Source organism: Melopsittacus undulatus, chromosome 3, assembly GCF_012275295.1.
Source record: "Melopsittacus undulatus isolate bMelUnd1 chromosome 3, bMelUnd1.mat.Z, whole genome shotgun sequence".
NCBI classification, from domain to species: domain Eukaryota; kingdom Metazoa; phylum Chordata; class Aves; order Psittaciformes; family Psittaculidae; genus Melopsittacus; species Melopsittacus undulatus.
This window is the reverse complement of record NC_047529.1, coordinates 54,050,111-54,069,194: the sequence shown is the minus strand read 5'-3', so window position 1 is coordinate 54,069,194 and position 19,084 is coordinate 54,050,111. Positions and strand designations below refer to the sequence as shown.

The 19,084-nt window shown below is 37.2% G+C and overlaps 1 protein-coding gene across 1 annotated transcript in view; it reads left to right on the top strand.

The window, feature by feature from the left end:
• The window catches only part of MMS22L (MMS22 like, DNA repair protein), a 90,902-nt gene that overhangs the window by 56,705 nt on the left and 15,113 nt on the right, over positions 1 to 19,084 (top strand). Inside the window, exons 15-19 of the mRNA XM_031045457.2 lie at positions 9,357 to 9,547; positions 12,027 to 12,177; positions 16,621 to 16,763; positions 17,526 to 17,668; positions 17,824 to 17,983. Of these exons, the coding sequence (XP_030901317.2) occupies positions 9,357 to 9,547; positions 12,027 to 12,177; positions 16,621 to 16,763; positions 17,526 to 17,668; positions 17,824 to 17,983 (788 nt within the window). The remainder of the gene's footprint in view (positions 1 to 9,356; positions 9,548 to 12,026; positions 12,178 to 16,620; positions 16,764 to 17,525; positions 17,669 to 17,823; positions 17,984 to 19,084) is intronic.

Genomic DNA, 19,084 nt, shown 5'->3' with positions numbered 1-19,084 from the left:
TTTGGGGCTTTTTTTTCTGTGCTGCATGATGCTTGTAGTGTTACACTTAAATCTAAGGAAGAATTTAGTGAAGAACATAGATCTACCAAATTCCTTTGTATTTGTTTCAAAGAGCCACATATCTTGAATCATATTTCTCTAATGAAGTAGCTGCCAAGCTATGTATTATAGCATCTGTTGTTTAAAAAGAAATATGCTAATATTGGCTTAAAATTTGAATAGTGTATTTTTTCCTCTTTTGCTTATTGTGGGGTCAGTTGCAATGGTTATGTCGTGGGTCTTTTGTAAGGTTTTTATAATATAAACTTAAACTTGGAAAACTTGATAAAAAGTGCTTGTTTTGATTTACTTGTTTTAAATGTAATCAAATGCTTTTTAATTATGTGGTTGATGGACCTGCTTGTAAAAGATACATAAAACAAACAAAGAACCCAAACAGAAAACAGTAAAAATATAGTTGCATGTGAGATTAGTAAAAATTTGTAAGAGCGGGATTCTCGACCCATGGATAGTATAATTCTTTAGTTACTGACAACTTGCATTATCTGTACTAATGCACTTTCAGGTAATGTGAGGAATATTGCTGCTGCTTTACTTGCATTATAACATTTTAAAGGGTCTGTCATATTTTCCCTATCTTTCCTATTTTTTTTAGTGAATATCCCAAGTAATGTTTAAGAAATGAAACTTGGCTTTAGTCTTCAAAACAGTAGAAGGAAATAAAGTAGTTGTTTGAAGTGGTTAACTGTTCTTAAAATATTTGTGTCTTCAAAGAGCTTTATATAATTTCCTGAATAGGTTTAGTAATGGGTAAGGATCATTCAGTTTAAGGTATTTTCTGTTGATATTATTTACCTTAGGAAGGTGACCCTGAGCTAAATTGCACTGTGTGATTTGAATGCCCATGGGCTGCCATTTATTGGTTTGATTGGGGGAGATTATCTGGTTTTCTAATATACTTTAATTACTCCGCTTGTATGAATCGTCACATTAGAAGCTTCTTAACTGTTGAGTCTGTTCTGTCAATGATCTACTAACAATAGGAATATACTAGGCTCTTCCACTGAGATTTGAAGATTTATACCATCAATGAAAGAATTGGAATAGCTCTGTTTAAACCCACTGTATCTTCAATAGGAAAGAGTATGTCATCTGCTTCTATTCAGGCAACAATTGGTGTATGGTAAATTGAAAGGATCTGTGGCCTTTATAATTTGGTTAATAGGCATTTTTTTTTCAATTAAGGAAACATAATGCAAAATACGTTTTAGGATGCTTAAGGGCGATGTTTTCCTGATGTGTGTATGGGGAAAAGAAAAAAAAAAACACAATAAAATAGAAAACGGTATGATTAAGATTTCTGGGTGGAGAAAGGTGGAGTATCTTTTAGCAGTGATTAGCTAAGGTTTTACAGAAAAGCTGGAATAATTGCAATGGTGCCCTAATGTCTGTGTGTGTCTCTTGCAGCCTAAGCTAGATGCAACGGCATTTTTATTTACCTCTCTCTATATATCTACACACACATATAACCAAGCCCTTTAAATTGTGGTCTGAATCACCTCAGTCCTAGAGTGTTGTGGTGATTTAGGCCTCTTTTGACCTTTTTCTCCTGAGTACTAGGACATCTGCCTGCCTGCTACCTCTGGTCAGGTGAGCTAGGAGGATAGCAGAACTTGGAAAACTCCTTTCAAATGGTGTAGGGGTCCTTCATGATACAGTGGTCTGACAGCCTACAGTAACAGGCCCAGCTGAATAGAACTTGTTTGTCGTCTGCAGCATGCATGTCTTATACAACAACCCACTCTTGCCTCCTATGTGGGACTTTGTCTACTGCCAGCCTGCAGAAAATGCAAAGTGAAGAATTGAATCCAGTGTGTAGTGTGGGCCCAAAGATGTCTGATTCAATGTCAGGAAGAACAGAAATCTGTGTGCTTAGAACAGTAGAGTCCCACTGCTGAAGATAGGTACTTTAGTTTTTTTTGGGTTGGTTGGTTGGTTGTTTTTAAATGACCACAGTCCAGATGATTAGTTATCTGTTACCTAGTGACTAGGATATAATATGGGAAAGAAAGAGTGTCATAGGCTCCATTCTACTCTGCTCTCGTGAGACCTCATGTGGAGTATTGTGTACAGTTCTGGTGTCCTCAACATAAGAAGGACATGGAGCTGTTGGAGCAAGTCCAGAGGAGGGTCACAAGGGTAAAGGGGCTCTGTATGAAGACAGGCTGACATGTTTGATGTTGTAAAAGTCTGTGCTATAAAAAACTTCAGCACAATTGGATGAATTAAATCATTTGATTAAAATCCTGGATGTTAGAGTTCTGAAAAGCATCCCTCTTCCCTTGTTAGCCTTCCTTGCCTTGTCACACCAATCAGTGTTCATCATATTCATACATATCCAAGCATATTATTTGGACATCCTTTTTTTGCAATAAACATTTAAACATGCAGTTTATTGTGGATTATTGAAGCAAATTAAACTGAAGGAAGAACACTTAACCATGATTCAATAAATACTGATCTGATGGGGGTATGCTAATGTTCTATGATATTGCATCATGATTTTTCCAGTCATGTTTGTACAGCTAGCAGTACAGCTCTGTGGTGGTGATGATGCTCATTATGGCTTACACAGTGCAGACGATTTCGTTATAAACTGTGGGATTTTTTTTCAAATGTTGCTTTTAATGGATGGGAAAATTTATTTTTGGCTTTAAGTTTCTCATGTTGGTTGTATTTCTGAAAACTATTTCTGTATTCCATAAAGGTGGGTGAAAATTCTGTGCTCTTTTAAGTTTTGTTCGTTGGGGTTGGGTTTTTATAATTATCAAAGAGTAAAAAGGCTGTTGCTCAGATGTGAAGAAACTTCATATATACTTTGTGTGTGATACAGAAACTATATATACTTCATGTGTGTGTACTGGTGATATGGAAACAAGAGATTCGGATTTGAGGTGGGATTGCTGCTTGTCTGGTTCCTACTGCAGTCATACCAATGTTAATATACTGGGTGATATATAAAGGAATATAAGAAAGAAATTGTATCCCAAAGACCTTAGAAACAGATTTGAAAGGGGACTTGGATGTTTGAATCAAACTTGGATAGAATTTAGTCACCTTCCTTCATCCATGTTTCACTGAATCAGCCTGAGTGTGAAAGTGTCTGAAAGTGTGTAGGTGCCTCCATTTTAACCACTGAAGATCCCTAGGTACCTAAGCTTCTGTGCCCAGAGACACTAAGGCTATTTTCACAGGGCTTAGTTGTTATGCATCTAGCTTAGGCTCTTTGAGGCCATCAGCTAAATGCTTTCGGACTTAAAATTCTTGTAAGCATGCTGTCAGTGCACTTACTAAACATGATGATAACCAAGAGTTCAGTGCAGAGCTCTGCAACCCAGCATACCTGCATTTGTAACTGTGGCCAAGAGAAAGAAGGTTTACTTTTTTACACATTAGGTCAAGTGGTCACATCAGTCACCATTGATCAGGAAGCCAAAAGCTTTTACCATGAGATGCTATATCCATGGCTTGCCACCGGTTGCTGAGTATGGTTAGGATGGGGTGCTTTCTTCTTGGAGGAACTGGGCATTGTGGAACCACTGTGCAGCTACCACTTCCATGAATCCAGATCCATTTCATTTACATGAATCTGCATGTATAGGAGAGGTAGGTTCTACAGTTTGTTACTTGTAGTTTGGAACAGCTCCCTGATACCACATCTCTTAACTATGAGAGTGGGGATACACGAGCACAGGTTGCCTAGAGAAGCTGTGGCCTTCCATCCCTGGAAGTGTTCAAGGCCAGGCTGGATTGGGCTTTGAGCAATCTGGTTTAGGGGAAGGTGTCCCTGTCCATGGTGGTACATGTCTTTAAGGTCCCTTCCAACCCCAGCCGTTTTATGATTGCAAGCAGATTTGAAGCCAGATGCAACATTTTGTTATTGCCTTTGTGCATGCTGCTGCTGTAGTCCACACATAAACTAGTTTTTCTTTCTTAAACATTTTGAAATTTTCTGTATAAAATTATCTAACTAAAAATGTTTTCTCCTTCACACTTGTATTATGTTTTATGGCAGTATAAAAGGTTATCATTTCAGAAATGTATATTTATTTAATGTAAACTGCATAGAGAAGCACAGACATAAAAATAATTAAATACTTATGAACAAATTACTGAGTAGAAGCCGAACAGTGAGTTTGTCATCATGGGAGTTGGAATCCATATGGATTAACAAAGTAAGTGCTATAGTTGCAAATTTCTATAACTATCACGTAACTAAATGACATAATAGCCGACTAGTTGAATGTCCCTACTGAATTATTTACATAGGCATATAGAAAGCATGCAGGGGTCTTTTTCATCTTAAGCTTGGATAGGACTTGTTACTGGAAATGTGTGTGGCTTCTGCCAAAGCCTCCCTTCCAGTTCTGGTCATTGTGAGAATAACAATTCTGATGGAATGAAAAGAATTGACTAGTGGTATTCAAGAAGTACAGAGTTTTATGGCATTTGAAGAAAATGAAATTTGGTGAGTGCTTTTGAACTAAATTCTGAATTGCTGCTTGGTAGATACTGTTTGGTCTCTAAAGCTCAGTGGACTACTGCCTAGCAGAGATCCAGTTTTGTACTTGTAGCAGGCACAAATTTTGAGTGCATCACTGCAGTGAGATTTGTACAACCACGGAGAATATGACTAGATAGATTTCTAGAGGAAAGCCTGATCTTTTGCTGTGCAGTAGTGTTTTTTTCAGGTTTTTTTTTGTGTGGGAAAGGGAAGCAGAAACACCTTCTGAAATAATGTCAACTGGCACTTCTGTTCTGGATTTTGATTTAATGCCATGTTTCTTGTGTAACTTGCTAATCTTTTCAGCAGAAACAAATATGCTTTTCATTATATTAATGTGGGGTTTGATTATGGGGGGAGCTTAAGCTGATAACTTTATTTTTTTGTACATTTCCAAGTAGCTGACATCACTTCTGTGTCTGGGGCTTGTTGAGAAAATGTAAAGCTCTTCTGTCATCTTTGCTGAAATCAGAACTGTCATTTTATTGTTCATTGTGTCAGTTAATCTCCACATCTCTTTGGTTCTCTATGCTGAAATCTTCAAAGCTGCCCCACAGCTGAAGAAGCCTGAACTTCGCACAATCACTTCTGTTACAGTTTCCACCTCTATGGCAACATCAAAATAGGACCAAGGCACAAAGCAGCCTTTTGCTGCCAAAATATGAAAATGAGAAACAGCACTGATAATCTTACAGTAATGCAAAAAGGGAGTGTTTGGAAGGAGAATCTTAAAATTCAAGTATTATTCAACTTCCATTCATCTGCAGAGAGCACAAAGCCCCTATTACCTGTCTTTGAGTGCAATGACGCTTGGTTTCATTTCACTTTGCCTGAGTTTTCCTTGAAAGAACTGATGTTAGTAGTTGAAATTCTAAGCATCAAGGCCATTTATCATTTCAGAAACACTCATATATCTCTACTCAGTCTCCCAAGATTTATCCAGGGGTGTTGGTCCTGCAGGTGTTATTTTTTTTAATTATTTGCTTCAACATCAAAAGATCATTCAGGTCCTTTAAAAAGACTTTCCTGATCTTAATCTTGGCTATACTGGTGTCATGGTTTAAACTCAGCCTGTAACTCAGCACCACACAGCCATTCACTCCCCACCACCCTCCTCCTTTCCCCCTCCTGGGCTGGATAAGGAGGGGAATTTAAAGAATGTAAACCCCACTGGTTGAGATAAGAGCAATTTAATAACTAAAATAAAGTAAAATATAGTGATAATAGAAAGAATGCCAATAATAATAATAATAGGAAACAACAAAAGAAGAAATAAAAGCTCAGAAAATACAAGTCATGCACAATACAGTTGGTCACCACTGATACCCAACCCGACCCAAGCAGCAATCTGGCCTCCCTCCAGTTTATATAGTGGGCGTGAGGTGCTGTGGTATGGAATAGCCCTTTGTTTAGTTTGGGTCAGGTGTCCTGTTGCTGCTTCCCCCTGGCTTCTTGTGCCCTCCTCACTGACAGAGCATGAGACTGAAAAGTCCTTGATCAGGGTAAGCATTATTTAGCAACAGCTAAATTATCTGTGTGTTATCATCACTGCACCAGCTACGAGGAAGGAAAAACAAAGCCAACAAACCCAGCTGTTACAGCTGAAACCAAGACAACTGGCAGCTGACTTCTGTGGGTGCTGTGGCTGGCCTGGCATGACCTGAGAGCAGAGGAGCTGGGAGTACCATCCTGTGAAGAAACCAGTGTCTGTATTTACAGCCTGGGAGCCCTTGCCGTATGTGTCTTTAGCAATGCTGGTAGGAGGAGAGCAGTCTTTTCTCATGCTGAGGGGTTCTGAACCCTTGTAGATCAAATTAAATTACATTATACTAAGTCTGGATGCCAGTATGGAGCCAGTGCAGATTATAGACTAATAGTGACTTGAGTTTCCATTATATAGACAGGGTTCTGCATTTTATGTGTTTTACTTTTTCATCTTGACCTAAAGTTTCACTCCGTTTTAGTAATCCAGGCTTGCAAAAGCATGGTTTATGATTGTAAAAGCATGGTTTATGGTTTCAATACCTGCAACCAGATAAATGGCTGCAATTCCTTAGGTGTAGGATGTAGAAAATAGCACCTCATACTACTGCTATACCTATACATCCAGCACAATCCACATTCAGGTGGCACAAATATTCCCTTCTTTAATAAAACCAGGGTTTATTTGATCTGATGGAAAAATGAAAACACACACCTCTTTTTACAGAAATAGGAAAATCGTGGTTTAAAGCAAGTAAAAATCACACCAACTTACTGCCATTAAAACAAGGCAACTGGTGGTTCCAAAGCTCTTAACACACTGGAAAACAAGATGTATAGTTTCAGAAATGAAGTGATGTTTGATGATATGCTTGTCTTGTATTAAAAAGAATGTGGAAGCCTGCTGCATAAAATGTAAAATTTTATTTATCCATATTTTTATCAAATAAAAAATGTGCTAGTTGGTAGAAGTAGCTGGCTACATCGGCTGCAGCATATATTGATGCCTCATCGATTCTAAGCATTTACCTTATTGCAAGCATTTGTGTAGGTTACTATGAATAAACATAAATACTGATTTGTGTGAGTTGCCCTTCCACTGACACAGAGATATATTACCTTACTTTGGAAGTCTGTACACCCTTCTACTTTGCATAGATGGCTAAAGGAGATGCAAGACACTCGTCTTTGGAGAGGCAATTTAGAGGAGAGAAAAAGGTCTTTGTGCAATTTTGCAGCCTAGTCTGGATGTAAGTAGGGCAGATTCTGGTCCCAGAAGTTTTATTCTTTGCACATTCTTAAAATAAAACAGAAAAGCCCTTTGGTTTTGCTATTAAACTTTTTTTTTTTGTAATAGACAAAAATATATTTTTAACTTGCTTCTTTAGCCCTGCTTTTACTTTTTCTTTGTCCTCTAGACCTAGCTCACTTTTTCTACAGTCTTCCCTTTGTGCTTTTTGTAATAAGGGATACTCCCAAAGAATATTGCCTGACTTTTTATGCTAATCTTGCTTCTATTTCAGTTCATGTTGACTTGGAGAATATGCCTTGTAAATAGGAATACCAACTGACATACTAAATATAATCCTTAGTTTCTAAGCATTGATTGTTTTCACAGCATCCTTAAAGGGTAAGCTTCCTTACTATCCAAATATCATGGCTGGGAAACTGAGGCTCAAAAAGGCTGTATGATTTATGTGAAGCCACAGAGGGGATAAATGTTGCGTTTAGAATTCCTGGCTTCTGTTCCTGTGTTTGGATTCACACCTTCTCACAAAGAAATACTTGATTCCTCCTGATATTACATACCTTTCCATGTCCATTGAATGTAGCTGTTCGAAAAGTAGCTGGTACTCAATTCTCTCTGTCTGTCCTATTGAAACTAATGAATGCCTGGAGGTAGGCATAAGGTATCGTTACCTTTGACAGCCAGTATGTTTTATGTTTTAAATTATGTGTTAGGCAGGATTTTTGGATACTAATTCGATATAATGAGATGCGCTTCTAATATCAACCCTAGTTCAGGAAGGCCTTGCAGCCAGCCTACTCTTTATTTAAAACTATTCCATTTCAAATGTCCTAATGAGTGCTGTGAGTTTTTTCCCACATCCCCAGAAGGGAACTGGTGGCTGGAGTTTTTTCTGGTTTTGTTTTGGTTTATTTCAAATTAGGGTGAGTACAGAATAAAAATCTGGGGGAAGAGTTTTGTGAAACAGTTGCTACTGTGAGAATAGCAGTTAAGAAAGAAAATATTATAGTCTACAACTGTTAATGTTAAGGCAAGTCTCGATGCCTCTGCTGTTTGCCATTATCTTATAAATATCTTGACTCTGACTTTACAGTGCTGTTTATAGAATTTAATAAAGCAAATGTAATAATGCTGCCTGTGCTTTAATGTACAATCTCAATTGAGTTGACCAGAAGATAAATAGGAACAGGAATGATAGTGCGTTCCTACAGATTGTTTTTAATAAGCATGTTATTTAGTTGATCAGCCTGGTGCAGTAATGCCTCCTATCCTGCTCTACCAGACAAATTTATTAATGCTCTCCCCCCCATTTCTCTGAGAACATTGATTCCCTGCAGACATATCTCTATTAAACCTCTAGAAAGTCACAACTTCCAAATTAGATTAAGTAGCAGGAATGGTACTAGAAGAATCAAAGAAAATTGAGTGCATTATTGAATTCATGCCACATTGTCTCAGGAAGAGATGGGAGTTATGGGTAGTGGTAACTTTTGTCCTTACTGTACTAAAAAAGGTGTGGGCACTGCTGTCAAACCTAATTGTTTGCAGCAGGTTGCGATAAAGTGAATCTTTTCTCTTGCCTAAACTCATACATAGTGGGGTTTTACAAATGAGAAACAGATTTCAGAAAAAAGCTGTGCCATAGTTCACAATCATTTGCCGCTATTTGCTGGACACAGTTCTATTCTAAAAGCCCTACTGACAAAAAAATTAAGAAAGCATCTGGCTTTGGATTGTCAGCAGACTTGCTTGTCATGCTAGCAGTTGCAAAATGCAGATATTCATTTTAAAGCTGCCTATTTCTCATTTTGATCTGACATATTAAAAAGCATATAATTAATGGTTGACATTAGTAATTAACATTAACTTTATGGTGCTTAATATGCCATCATTCATCCATCAAATAACTGGTATGCATAATGTCTTTGCATGAAGGTTTTAATTGCACAAAATGATCCTTCAGTTCTCAGGCCCCATGGTTTAAGGTAGTTGTAAATATACTTTTAAAAGATGTGAAATTTTCACTTATTGAACGTAAACATTGTTTTTGTTTTTCTGTAGGAGTGTGCACGAACGTGTAAGCCAGGGACTTCAACTAGGGACCACGGCCCCAGACACACAGCTTCCATTAGTGGCTAAAGAGCACCACCTTGCTGTCGCCAGTGCTCTCTGGAGAAATTTCTTTCCCTACTTGAAGAGCCAGAGAATGTCACAGATGCCACCTTCCCCACAGCTTGCTGATACAGCTGCAGGTTAGCACTGACCCTCCCTACTACTTCCTGAACTTGGTCTATTTCTGGATCACAAACTATCAAGGGTTTTGTATTTTGGGATATTTCCACTTGTTACATGTAGTAACTTAAATTTGTGGAAATGCGAAAAGTAGATTCTCTGCTAAATATTTTGACAAGAAGGAATATTGTAACTGTGAATTATTTAATAGAATGCAAGCAGATTGAGAACTCCAAAGGGGTTTAAAGCTGTTCAAGTCTGAGTTCTTTTTCACTACTAGTCATAGGCTAGTTGTGAACTAGCAACTATGCAAACATTGCAAATTTTGTCAACATTGCAAACATTATACAATATAAATGAGAATAACTTCTTTACATCTAGAATTTACAACTTTTTGGTAAAGTTTGTTGCAATTTTATGTTGAACTGTTCATTATGGTTAATTTTTTAAAAATAATGTTTCATATTTTAAGACTATTTTTAAAAGGTTGATTTTTATTTTTTTTCCTGAACCCTTATGGTCATAGTCATAAAAATATTTTATAATTAACTGTAATTATTTATCTTGCTTTATACTGAAGGGTTTTAATCTTCAGTACAACATTTCATGTCTATGTGAACTCCACGTGCAACGAGTCAGCATGGTAGTGAATAGAAAGAAATACCTGTTTGATCTTTAACTTCAGTAGCTAGCATTGTATTCTGTCATTACAATGAAATCTTGTATCCATTTAACTAAAATTTAGAGAAGTGAAATATATAGTATTTTTTCCCATCGTGGTATAAATTAGGTGAAGCTACAAGCTCAGAACTACTGAGTTAGTAATAGAAAAGTGGCAAGACCCTTCATTTGAAGCAGCTCTTCAGTAGTTAGTAGGTAACATTAATGAAAGAGGCAGTGTGCAATAGTAGTGGCCTCACACTGGTGAAGCATGTATGGGAAACAGCAATACAAATCAAAGGAAGAGGTTGTTAATGTCAAAACTTTCATTCATTTCCTACAGTGTTATATCTTTTTATTTTATGTTAGCACAGTGAAACAGCAAGAAGAACAACCTATTATAAACTCCACTTAGAAGCAGGGGAGTGCAGTTGTGACCTTCTTTATAGAGATGTGTTAGGCAATACTACAGAGGAAGGCAAACCCTTCCCATGCTGTATGAGCTACTTGCCTTGGAGGTTGCAGCCCAGAGGAGAGAGCAGCTGTCACAGCTCTCCGGCTCCCCCTGCCAGGCAAATAGCCTGGGACTCACATTATCATTTCTGTCTCCTGTTTCTCCCCTACCCATGTCATGGCTGATGCTGCATAAACAGTGTGATAATCTGGAAGGAGGCTGGCACAAATTCCTTTGTCACCTAAGGCAGAGTGGGGACTCTGTACTACCCTTTTTTATTCTGAGGTACATAAAGAAATGTGAAGCCCTTCATAGCTTGAGGTAGTCTGTCCCTATATTATTAATAAAAATAGCTTCATTGTTGTTTCTGAAAGCCAATTTATTCTGTCTAATTCAAAGTCAGCTTCCCAATGCAGGCAGGTTTAGAAATCATTATTTTAATAAATTAATATTACATTTATATTTAACTTGAATTGGAGAATGTTGGAACAGGTGAGCTCCTTTATTTCATTGCCCTCTAAAGTCAGTTTTTCTGACTCATTCAATGCCTCTCATTTCCTATAACCTAATAACTGCTCAACATTTCAGATTACGTTTTCTTCTTGAGCTTAAATGCATTTATCATTTGCAGCATAAAGAATGTGCTATATCTTTTATTCTGGTAGTGTTAGATACAGATTCCATAGTAGAGCTAATAAAAACAGCAAAATTAGCAAAAACTGTGCAAAGTATTGTCCCACTTTCTTGATCTGCAACTGTTGTGTGAAGGTCTTTTTTACACAAATAAGCTTGCCCGTAGTACTTTATTTGCACAGTAACTTCTGATACATGAAAGTGTGTTCTAATAATAGGACAGGTACTGGCTTTTACTGAGTGAATTCTTTCCAGATATAGTTCTTCACCGCAAGAAGTGTATGAAAACAGCAAAGCAAATAAATAAAACTCAACCTGGTAAAGCACAGTAGTACTTGTATGTACAAGGGAAGAAATGCTGGATGGAGGCAAGAAAGAGAAGCTAAGAAGACAAAAAAAAAAAGCAAGTTTTTAGGATGTTTTGTTATTGCATAGGTGGTAGAGCTATGCCTTCAGGATTTATAATCTGTGGTTCCTTGAAGATATTTAAAATTGCGTATGTTTGGATCCGTTTTCTCTCCATTGGATGCAGTGTGTCATGTTGACTTACAAGCTCCTCAGGACAGTGACTACGTTTTAACATGTGTACAAACACTGTCTGTTAGAATAGTTGTCCAATTTTAATTGAGATTTCTGGTACTTCCAGACTGCACATTCTTAATTGTAATTAATTTAGAATGCTTTTCAGTGGAACAGGGATGTACTGAAAAACCATTAACATGGTGCAATGTTTTTCTTTCTTTAAAAATCAGGTTTTACTCTCTTAGCTTTGGATATACCCAGCAAAGCCCTATCGGATCTCCAGCCACAGCCCGTTCTATCAATGATGCAGCTGTTTGGATGGGATGACATGGTGTGGCCTCACCTGGTGTCAAGATATCTAAGTCACCTAATTCAAAACAGGTAAAAAACTGCCACTACTTGTTCTTCCAGTAACTTCGTTAGGCTTGTGGAAAATGTTGCTTCAAACAGTAATGTTTCATTAAGATGGTCCAGGTTCTTTGCATCTGCTTATGTTCTAGGATTCTTTAAATCATCTGTGATGTTTCACAGGGAACAGTGGGTGTTATGTGTGTTAGGGGGTCTGTTCAGGGTTTTATGTGTAAAGATACTAAAAATTTGTCAGGAAGATGGGTAAGTATTTTGAAAATGTTATTTGTCTTTTCTATTGCAAACCACTTATTTTTTCCCACTGGAGACAGCGGTGTTACTAACATCTAGAAAATGGGGACCTAGACAGTATCTTCAGAGAAGTACTTCCATGAAGAGTGGTAATGCCTCTTAAGTGAAATGCCTGAAGCCATAACCTATTTTTAATTTGCATAGTTATAGTTATCCACCCCTTCTACTGTTGCTATGCTTGGGCAAAGTTGTTACAGTGTGGCAAGGTAGTAGCCTCTTGCCCTGGCTGCAGTTGAAGTTGTGCTTGCTAAATTTAAAGGATTGGACTTGTTTTTCCCTTGTCGGTTACACTTAACACAAAAACTTAAATCTTCTCATAAAATGTCAAGACAAACATTGTCACAGAAACCTGAAGATGCTATATAGTAAGTATTCAGTGTTTAAATATCTTGACTTCTTCAAAACGAACAAGGCAGGAAGCCGAGGAGGATAGGTTGGGCCGAAATGCATGCATTAAAACTTTATTTTTGACAAGCTTGGAATGCTTTCTGAGTGCATATTAATATTCAGGTAGCTCAGGTTTCTGAGATCTGCTAAATGGATGCTTTAAATTAAATAATAGGTTTAGAGTATTTATCACATTTCTGTGTTTTACATGTCAATGTTGAATTTTCACAGAATTGTTTAGGTTGGAAGGGACTCTCGAGATCAAGTGGTCTAATTTGTCCAGTGCTTCTGTGCAAGCTTCTGCTTCAGTCAGCTAGAGAAGTTCGCCCAGGATGCTGTCCAGTCAGGCTTTTATATACCTGGGAAACTTTATTTACTTTAAGTGAGCCTCTAGGAACCTAAGATAGATGTATAGTGGTGGCAGTGGTTGTTGTGGTATTTCAGAGTCTTTTTCCCCTCACCCTGCTTCTTAATCAGGCTCTGAAAGCAGGGGAGGTGAGAGATGAGAGAGAAAGAGTGTTTATATGTCAGGCTGTATTTGAAAGTGAAAAATATTGCACATTTTTAGGGTGTGTATTGTACTAAAGAGCAAAGCTGTAAATCAGGATCTGGTAAAGTGATGGGCAAAGGTGAGGCTATGGCCGTCTTGCAGGGAGATGTGAAAAGGTTGAATTTGGTTGCTCATGTATTAGTTTGGAATTCAGGAGAGAAGTGTTTGGTCTTCTGATTTGCCGTATTTCTATTGTATGATCTTTTGTAGGGTGAGTTTCATGCAAGGTTGCAGATACTTAGCACGTGCTGAATGGAATAGGAGTTAAGCACATATAAATATCCATTTACAATTTGAATTTTGTTGCTCTTCAGGTGAGATCAAGAAAAACATTTTAATGCCTAAACTGGAATTTTGGTATCATTTAGGTGCTTAAGTCTAATTACCAGTTCCCCCAGTAAGCACTCAAGTAAGTGATTTAAAGTTACTTAAGTATTCATTAGCAACACTGATTAAGCACCTGCCATATTCTTATATATGTAGCCACAGATATATTGCTATGCTGGCAGAGGTAACGTTTACTTTGTTTGGAATCATGGCCAAAACATTCTGTTCCCAGGTGTTTAGGGGCACGATTGTATTACAAGTGCAGAGCACACACATGTAGCTATTACTGAGTTGCCCATACAGCCCTTCTGCCACAATTTCATCTAAAACTGCAGTTAGTGTTGGAGATAGCTCTCTGGGATACATTACTTGTTTATATTTGTAACACCCAAGTTAAGTGGGTCTTGCACTCTTAGGGAATTCAAACCTTTGTTTCCAAATAATGCTGTAGAAACCAGTAAGAGGCCCTTTCCCCCTTCTGGCAGGTTGTGCCATGGAGTAACTGGAAATGTGATCTTAAAGGTCTTTTTCAACCTAATTGATTCTATGATTCTATGTCAGGTTCTTGGATCCATGGTGAGAGAACTAGCAGGAAAAATCATGGCTCCATAGTTGAGGGTATTTGTCTTTTGCTTATATGTGCATGTTCTCATTGTTGCTGGTTCTCTGTCATATGTTCTCACTCATTTTTCTGAATCTCTTCCCTACTGGAAGCTTGAGACAGAAAGCACTCACAGAGAGGCAAATATTTTTGTCCCCTTTGTTGGGGTTGCGATTGTCCAGCCCCAAAGAGAATTGTCTCTTTCCCCTATCAGTTGCCTTAAAAACTGAGGTATTTGAGACTAGGCAAAGGTATGTTCCTACCTCATCATCAGAGCTGTAAGGTGCTAGGATTTCCTCATGAGTACCTAAAATAAGACTTTTTTGGTAGAATTATACAGAGGTATCATACTTCAAACACTGACATTTTCTTATATGCTAATAAGATGGCAGATTTTTGTGGCATGATTCATGTACTTCTTTACCTTAGGCAGTTGTAGAGCAAAAGTTATCAAAGTATCTAAGTGCTGGGATCTTAAGACTTCATTGTTACTGTGCTCTGATAATTTTCACATCAAACATTCTCAGTTGAAAAGTAAGAAGATTATTTTGTTGCTGATGCTGTTATATACCCTGAAAGCTCTGGGAATATGCACACAAGCATTGGCATTTCTTTTGCAGTTATGCCTAGAAGTTCCTCTCCAGATACCTGTTGTGTGATGTGTGATAGTATTATAACCAGTCTAAACTAACTTCAGGCATTTGTATGAGCTCAGTGGTTTAAAAGGACCACTTGCCATGATTCTGGCAGGTAGTTATTGTTCTTGCCTTTCTTAAGGATTAGGAGCATATTGCTCTCTAGTTTTAGGAAGATGCCTGAGTGGCTTACCTACCAGTAAGCAAGAGAAATGAGAGTTGAGACTACAGCAGGAAGTGATTTTGTAAGCCTTTGAGGCCAAGTAGACTAGCTGTGTACATCAAGATTACATAAGGCTGGAATTGTTTATATGTTCCTGCAAAGAGCATTAAGTCCATCCTGTTTTTTTGGTGCTGGAATTTGATTTTCATTTCTTATACTTTATTTGCTTGGATTTGGTCTATTTATTTTGTCTACAGTACCTTAGCAGGGATGTACAGTCAAAATATACAGTTGACACTGGTTTTAAGTAAATAAAACAGAAAAAAAAACTTTATTAATGTGAGAAGCAGAATCCAGTTTGGTTCCCATCTGGACCTGTGCTGATTTTCTGTTGCAAGCATGAGTAAAAATTCAGTAGAAAATAAGTAGATTTATATGTACATATATCAAGAAAAAGACTACAAGCATTTTTCATCAAAATTGAAGCACTTAAAACTGACCAGGGAGGAAATCTCTCACATGAAAGGTGTAACTATTTGGAAGAAATTTCACTGACCTGAAGCACACACGGAGCTTGTCCAATAGGAACTGGAATCAGGTTGCAGAACAGACCTGCTGTCCATTATCAAGGCATTTCTGCAGAATTAATGATGTGGGGCTGTTACGCTTGGGAGAAAGTGATCACAGCAGCTGCTCATGGTGGTAAGGCAAGTAAAGCTTTGGGAACACTGAACAGTAGAGTTCAGGGGTTGTGCACTGAGTGTTCATGGTGCCATTGACTCCAACCTGACACCTGTGTTTGACTGAAAGTATATGCAGCAAGTTTGCTGTGTGGGAATGTACATATATATGTATATATATACACACTTGTGTGTGTATGCATACAAAAATGCATACCTCTGTAAGTGTACGTCAAGTGTAGCAGTTTACTTTCTCGTTTCCCTTTTTGATCTGCTTCTAAGATGGCATATTGCTTTATTTGCTAAAGCAGACCTTCTCTTCGTCTTTTATGTGTTTAGAAGGAAGTAGACCAGCATAGCATGGGGCAGCTGAGCTAGCTTTGTCTGAAAGGATGGAGTAGCTAAAGCAGTGTCAATATGAAGTTCATGGTTGATTAAGATAACCATTTCCACACCAAACGTTGTCAGTTTAGATCATATTGTCAAATTATCCATTGTTAGAATAAGCGTTTCCCATTGTGTGAATATTCCCTTCTGTTTTTATGTAGTAAAAAAAACATGTGCATGTATATATATATGCTTTTATATTGCCATGTGTGGCATTACCAAATTTATCATGTTCTCTGTATTTGGGCATCAGGATATTGTGAGCAAAGTCTGTAGAGTACACAAAAGGAATGCCAGTTGGCCTTTCTGTTGCTTTATTTCTAATTGTTTCTGTGCCCTGTTTCTCTATGTCTGCAGCAAAATGAGCCACTCTGGCACTTTTTTGCATACTTTTGTTAGATCTCTACCTTTTTCTTCCTTTTCTACCCATGCAGTGCACTGTGTGAAGCTTTTTCTAGTATGGGATATACATCCTATGAAGCTTTGACAGTACGTTCTTGGTTTCGATGCGTTTTGCAAATGTTCATAGATCAACCAAGTGGTATGCTGGCCAAGACAGATGCTGAGGGAACAGTTGGTAAGTGTTCACATTTCCCTAATGTTTGCAGTAGCGATTCTATATTGCAAAACTGGCAAACATTTTCAGCTAATTACAAAATGTATTTTTGTTTGTATTCCTTTACTTTTACCTAATTACAAAATGTGTTTCTTTTCGCCGCTTGTGCTATTTATTGATAGTTTGCCTGCTCTGCATATGACAAATTTATCACAAACAAAGATAAAAGAGCTTGTTTCCTTGGAAGCAAAGAACAAAAACTTGCTCCCAAGGAGACAAGCTATTTTCCCCCCATGGAGAAACTGCTCTGAAAAAAAGTGAAAATCTGAAGTAAATAGTCAGAAATCATGCTGTGAATGCCCTAAAAGAAAAAAACAAGGAAAAAAAAATCAGTTGCAATTAATTCTTCCCTTTTTTGTATTGGATATTTTGCTTTCTTAGAGCAATACTTAATCACTTCTATAAAACAGTGCGGTTCTATTTATCTGTAGAATACATCTTCCAGCGACTGTTTTTCATACACATTTTGTAGATTCTGAAGAAAGCCATCAGTCAAATTAAAGACTTTGTTATCCATACTTAAAACTATTAATACTCTTACAACTGTATTAGAAAAATAACTAGTTTGGACACACATTCTTGTGTCTAGAGAGGTGCAGTCTGTTGCAGAATCCTTGTATTTTAGACATTTTGAAAGCATGTTTCATTTTATTATTTTGGGACTAAAATTGGAAAGCACAACTGTACGCTATATTTACTGCTGTGCTCTCTTGTAACAACCAGGGAAAGCCTATACGGAGCAGCTGACTGAAATGACAAGACTGATCTCCAAGCTCTCAGAAGTACAGAACATTCTTTCAAAGGCTCATGTAGAAGAGTCAGTTTTCAAGCAAGACCCTAAAAATGCTCTTGTCCAGTTCATTAAGGTACTGTACATCTCCTGCTAGCCTCACAGGGCAATTTTAGTGAAAAGGAACTTTATATCAGATTTTCACATGTACAGAAAGAAAATAATCACACAAACTTTGTAACAAATGTAGTGGTTTCATTTGTATTTATTTCAGTGTTTTTGTTTTCTTAGGCTGTTGGTAGAACTTACAGCAGCCTCCAGACACTCCCCGAGAAATCTGCCATGGTAGCAAAGACTTTGGAGTATTTAGGTGATGTATTAAAGAATGTAAAACCTTACCTCAAAGTAAAAGGACCTCCAGAAGGTCTGCAGCTTACATATCGGATCATAGGTAATTATTTTGCAACCCCTATTAGGAAACAGTTTTATGGAATCAATAAAATGTGACTTTTTATATTTTTATATATATAATAATTTTACATATATATATATGTAAAATTATTATATTTATATATATATATATATATAAATATCTAACTGTAACATCCTGGTGACTTTGCTTTTTTAAACCATTAGAATGGACAGTGTGTATATATGTATATATATGTCCATTCTAATGGTTTAAAAAAGCAAAGTCACCAGGATGTTACAGTTAGATATTTAATTTTCTTCCACTGATTTTCTTTGTGTTTTATTCTGCTATCTAATCTCCTTGTGGTTTTTGTTGTGTTGCTTTGCTTTTAATTATTCCTGTAAATCAATATTTAAGATGTTTTCATGTCTTTTACTACTGAAAACCACCTGGTTCCCCTAAACAAAAACAGAAACAATCACAAGACAGTGAAGCAGTGTTATGACAGGCTTTCTTTTTAGTTATGAAAACATAATGAAGGTTTAAAAGACAAAGAAAAAAGCCCATTCGGGTGTAATTCGGTCACTTCTTTGCCTTCTGTGGGCTTTTTAAATTATGAAGATAGAGCAAGAAATTTACCAAATCTAAACACCTCCCTCCTGTGTTCACACTGTCTTCTGCTGTCCCCTACATCACAGCAGTGATAGTAGAAGGAGTACTTCTAGCTGGAATGAGCAGATTTCCTTCAAAGCAGGAAGCTTTAACAACATTATTAGAAGTATTGTTAAGTGATTGTTCTCTTTCTCTGTGATTGATCATTGTGTTTTCTTTCACTCCACAAGATTAATGTTGTTTAGCGTTGGTTTTAGGGATGGTAACGAATTACTGTTACAGACTAATAATATCTTGTAACAGCCTACTTTTGCTCTTTCATTATTTTCAAAGTCTTAAGCATATTTCTTGGGATAATTCTGCATTTTCAACCCAACAAACATTTTCTTGCCTCTAATTAAATATAAACTTAAGATATCTGTGAGAACTGCTACATGGGAATCTTATTTAATCTGTATTTTGAATATTAACACTCATATGCTATATAGAGTTATTTTCTCAAGGAAAATTATATCTCACCTGCATTAA